Source organism: Hemibagrus wyckioides, linkage group LG03 (genome assembly GCF_019097595.1).
Source record: "Hemibagrus wyckioides isolate EC202008001 linkage group LG03, SWU_Hwy_1.0, whole genome shotgun sequence".
NCBI lineage: Eukaryota > Metazoa > Chordata > Actinopteri > Siluriformes > Bagridae > Hemibagrus > Hemibagrus wyckioides.
In genome coordinates, this window is record NC_080712.1 from 33,240,129 (window position 1) to 33,245,685 (window position 5,557).

The following is a 5,557-nucleotide window of genomic DNA, read 5'->3' on the forward strand; positions in this document are numbered from 1 at the left end:
ATATAATATGTTTATTGAGCAGATTACACTGTCACACTGGATTATGATTAAAAAAACTATAACAGCAATATAAATATAAATATTATTTTAATACACAGAGATATTATGACAGTCACATCTGAATCATATGTATACTAAGTTAAAAAAGACAGTAAATATATTGACTTGCATTAAATAGACAGCAAGGCAGACTGTGGCCTCAAAGAATGACTGATACTAGATCCATGTTTGGATTGTGATTTGCTTACCCTGGTGTACTTTACAGAATTGTCTTTTTTTTTGGTTATTCACCACTTAAGGATTGTCATTGCTATTATTTTATTTACACATTTTTATGTATTTTATTTTGGACACAGTACAAACACACATTACTTATTTACTGTTGGAATTTTGTACTGGTATGTTACGTATTAAGAAAAACCAATAAAAACTTCATTTTCAAAAAAAAAATAGACAGCAAGGCAGATTAAAAGTAGGTTAGATTTAAAGATTTAAATTAGGTTATTAAACAACACACTGATGTCAAAACCACAAAGATAAATATGTCGTTTTATAAAAGAAATGTTAAAATGTCTGTGATGTCCATGTGACCTGGGATACAATCAGGTGTTTAAGTCCCAGCACCACCAAGCTACCTCTTGGCCCTGCCTACAAGGCCCTGAAGCCTCTGTGCTCCTGGGGCTCCTGGGTCATGGCTGACCCTCCCTGCGCTTTGACCCCACTTCCTAACAAGGGATATATAGAATATGTTGATAAAAGAATTTCATTGTGCTGTATGTAGGCTCTACGTGAAGGTAGTTGTTTTGTGACAGATTTGTGAGAATAGTGTCCTGCTGTTCTATGTTAGGAATCGACTCAACAACTGTTCGACTCTGGAAGAATCGACTCTCTGTGTCTCAGTGAGTCGACTCGCGGATCTGCGGGGACGCGCGTAGTGATTTCGGCGCTGGCATGACGACTGTCGCGCGGGATTACTTACACAACAGCACGGGATGACGTTTAAAAGAGTTAAAACCAGCCGGCTCTGCGTGCAGGTAATATTCCTAGCTTAGTCAGAGCTCATGCACTGTGAAAGATGGACCGCAAAGTCAGCATCAGACGCGCCACTTCGGCTGGTTACCGCTTACCGGAGCGCCCCAGCGTTGCCCTGGCCTCTCAGTCCTCGGTGTCCGTGAAGAAACCACCCCAGAGCGCGCAGAGGGACACGAGCGAGACACCGCCGGAGCGGGACCCCGACACGCGGGACCCGGTGAAGCAGGACCGGGTGTGGAGAGAGCTGGTGCGCGCGGAGAGAGAGAAGGTTAAAGAATGGTAACGTAGCGATGCTTCACGATACTTTCGTTTCGGTCTTTCACTTCTCTCTTTGAAACGACCTTCTTGTGTGTCAGCACTTAAAAGTGACACGCCGTTTCCCGGTTATTCGATACGGAAAGGTTCGCGGTTGACCGCGTGCCCCGTGCACGGTGTGCGTTACACGGTTGCTTGGCCCCGCGCGCGATCCTAAAGCCGTGGATACTGTACACAAAAAAAACACGGGTTCCGGTTGTGTCTCAAACCAACACCTTAAACACACCGCTGACCAGAAAAGGGTTGTATGGAGCAGTGTTTCAGATCAGAGCAGGGGTGTCAAAACTTTTCTTCTTAAAAAGAAAAGAATTTAAATAATGAATATGAGCTCATTGTTACGTGACTTACAGCTTCCGTTTCCATTTACATCCACATCACGTCAATACCTGCTTACAAATTCACTTTAGTTCAGGATTCTTCTAAGAATTCACAAAAGTATGATTTTGCAGGTTTCTTGGTGCTGCTCTGCTCCCTGCTTTCTTCTGACAGAAAGCTTCTAGATGGCTCCGTGTGTATTTGCTTAGGCTCTCGATATATAAGCGTTCTTGTTTCTAGATCTTTTGAAACCTCACCTTCATCTGTTAACTCTGCGCTGTGTGTCTGTAACCGTGACCGAACATCCAAATTGCTGAACCTCTTCATCTCACACAGGGTTGTGTGGAACCTGGAGTCTGTCCCAGGGGGCTTGGGGCACAACGTGGGGGTGACACAGTACAGGGCACAAACCCATAACAGAGCATAATATCTCTCTCTCTCTCTCTCTCTCTCTCTCTCTCTCACACACACACACACACACACTCACACACAGTATGGGTAATTTAAAGATGGACTTGAGAATCTAGAGCAAGCTTGAATTAAAACCTATCAGCCTGCAGCCACCTACTAAAGAAGCTGCAGGACTGTTAACATCTGTTCATGGGTTGGATTTGACCATGGAGCTGGACATTGGACACACCTGGATTAGAGATGTTTTTAAACAGTTATGATTAGTGCCACAAAAATATTTGTAATCCTGAGTAATTTGAACCTCTGAAGATCCCTTTTGTGTCACCTTTATATTTGAGATAAGAGTTTCTAACACAGAGTTGTTCAGATTTTTGTGTCCAAGCGTGGGCGGAGTTAAGAAGTGTCCAGAAGATAATATGAAATTCATAACACTAGCTATGCTGTAAAAGTTTGACGCTCTGCATACTGGAGCCGCTGTGTAATCCCATGCACCCTCTTTAGTTTAATGAAATATTAGCCACTCTGACTGACCGTCTAGCTTCATATTTATTTATTGCACACATTAAATGAAGCATTTCTGCATTATTTTAAATCATCTCAGCGTCACTTTATTGGTTTAGGAAGCAAAACTCTCCTCCTGCTCCAGCTGCGGGTTTAATCTCTAACTGAAGTGATGTAGAAACGGTACAAAGTCCACTCTGAGACCTTTCAGGAATATTTCTAACTCTTTTCTCTGTTTATTATTGACTTGTAATAGCTCTGGGCTTTTTGTTTTTCTTCTCAGGGAAAAGAACTGGAGTTTTCTGAAAGACTTTGATCAGCTGGTAAGGAGTCAGTCTTCTCACACTTCTGTTCATCTGTTGAGGAGCACTTTAGCGTTTAAGCTCACCTCAGAGCAGAGAGCTGGAGCTTCTACTGTCTTGAGGTTTGCTTAGCTTGCTAATGCTACATGCTGTGACAAGCTAGGTCTGTATTTAGTGTTAGGAGGAATACATTGCATTTTTTTCTTTTTAAATGAATATATTATTCTTATAAAACTTGATGTTTACTCTTCGAGGGTCATCCCAGGACGGAGGCGCCGCTGCCCAGCTCCGTCTCTCTGTTCTCCGACACGATCCCCAACACTAGCAACCAGATGTTCGGCAGTCGTGTGTGCACCGAACTCGGTAAAGAGCTGATGCGAATGGACAAGCTGCTATTGCTAACAACGACACACCAAAAAACCAAAGCAAGCCCTGAAATGCAGCCCTGCTGACACCAGGTCCTGATCCACGCCCGAGGTCTGAGCCAACACAGAGATTTAGTTTTTTAGCTTTTTTAAAATAGTTATCAACATCAACAAGTAAAACTCTTGCGTTGATGAAGCAGATATTTCACTTCTCATCTGTCCAACAATTGCTTTTTTGAGAGATTTGGGACCCACAAACTTTTGGTGATATTAACTGCTGATCAGCTGTTTTACTTTTTAGTTTTCACACAATAGTTTTTTTTTTTGTCTTCCACAGGTTGTGCGATAGCTTCTTGCAAAGCTAAGCAATTCTGGGTACTACATATACGCTTCGGTTTTGTTTACAAATATTTATACTGCGTTTATGAATGTAAAGTAGGCATGTTGTAATCATGTCTTGCATTCGTGCTGTTTTGTGTGAAAGCAGCAGGACTCCAGAGTTACAACATGAACATAAGCTTCATGTAAATAATATCTTAACAGAAATATATCTGTCATGAATTCATCGATCAAGCTAGCAGGACAGACGCCTGAATCTGCTACAGCTTAGTTTATAAAATAAATCCTTTTCATGATCAGCTGAGTGTTAGTGTTAATGAGCTAAGGGCTGGGGTTGAACTGGAGAAAAATCCATTAATTAAGTGTCTGGGTTCTTGCGCCATGTTTCCTCCCAAATAGCGCCATCTAGGTTGTATATCTCACAAATGCGTTTCTTGTAGAGCATAGGTGTCAAACCGGATCCACAAAGGGTCGGTGTGGGTGCAGGTTTTCATACGTGCAGGTGTGGCTTCTGCTCGGTTGGAATGAAAACCTGCACCCAAACTGGCCCTGTGTGGATCCGGTTTGACACCTATGTTCTAGAGGAACGGTCAAAAATTCCCATAAACACACTCCTAAACCTTGTGGAAAGCCTTCCCAGAAAGGTTAAAGCTGTTATAGCTGTAAAGGGCGGGACAACTCCATATTACATTCATGTACATGGAAAGGCAGACGTCCCAAAACTTTTGGCAATACCGTGTATCATGTGATTATGTCAAACTGCAATATCACATAGACATTTTTAAAAAAATATTTTTGCTGCTTCTTATATAAGTAAATAAAAATATATGAGTTCTTATATTGGATTTATTACAATAAAAACTGATACAGTGACAAATCAGGGTTTTCTTCCACTTTTCACCCTGCTTTATCACCGTCACAGTTAACAGGCTGAACCTTGTTGTTTTGTTCCTCTGAATGTTGCCGAGCGCGTGGGAGTTCTTATCAGCGGCTTTCAGATAGAAGGAGAACGTGGGCGACGGAGGTGGGATCACATGGAGCGTCTGGCATGTTCCTGTCTAAACGTCTCCCAGTAAAACGGTCCTGATGCCTCTGGTTCTGCTTTGACTCATCGCCGACTAACTCACGCCTCCGTGGAAAACAGGTGCACTGAGGATTCATCAGAAAACCATCAAACCCACGCTCACAGCTGTTTGTTTTTTCTGTAAGACAATTATCAAAGATATGGAGCAGTTTCTGTAAAAACAGAATGGAGATTGGAATTCTCTGCCAAATCTCAATAAAGATTTAAAGATTTTTGTGCCATTGCTTTTGTCTTGGTGGAACGATCACCTTGTTGGTGTAAGGATAAATCAGTTTGGTGTTGCAGCGTGGCGAGAAAAACAGAAATCATTAATGTTTTTGATGAAAGATAATTCTCCACATGCAGAGACACAAGATATTTAATGGGAAACTTTCACTGTAATTCCAGAATTAATGAGAATTCTGCTATTCTTAGCAAGATGGAACCAAACCAGCACGTATTCGGCTTCATGCTAAACAATTTGCTAATGATCTCCGTTATTCATTCAGCCAAAGAATTACAGAAATTGCTGGAATAAAACTAAATTGTGTTGCGAATAAAACGTCACGACGTGTTTATCTGCTCTACTTCGGCGTTTCTGTGATAAATGATTTCAAACTTTTTTAGGGAAACGTTGCTAGTCAGCCTAGCTAGCTCATTCCTTCGTTGCTAAAAGCTTATTGTAAGCGCTTTTCTAATAAGTCATTCTTTTTGAATGTTTTACATGTAAAAAGTTGGGGGGGGGGCGCAAATCTGTAACTTTATTATTCATTTTTCGGATATAAACCCGGTTAGTAAACAGGCGTGCGCGAGACGAGTGAGCGCGTGCTCAGTCCACTAGAGGGCGCCGTGGTGAAAGGATTAGACGGTGACGTGCGCGAGAACAGTGTTGCATGCAGAATTTGAATAAAATA

At 41.9% G+C, this 5,557-nt stretch overlaps 1 protein-coding gene across 1 annotated transcript; it reads left to right on the forward strand.

The window, feature by feature from the left end:
- The first annotated feature begins 883 nt into the window (after nt 1-883).
- Nucleotides 884-4,891, forward strand: lg03h2orf50 (linkage group 03 C2orf50 homolog). Its single transcript, XM_058379403.1, has 3 exons — nt 884-1,311; nt 2,858-2,897; nt 3,131-4,891. The coding sequence occupies exons 1-3, from the start codon at nt 1,076-1,078 to the stop codon at nt 3,326-3,328; spliced, it is 474 nt and encodes a 157-aa protein (XP_058235386.1). The 5' UTR covers nt 884-1,075; the 3' UTR covers nt 3,329-4,891.
- Nucleotides 4,892-5,557: the final 666 nt, after the last annotated feature.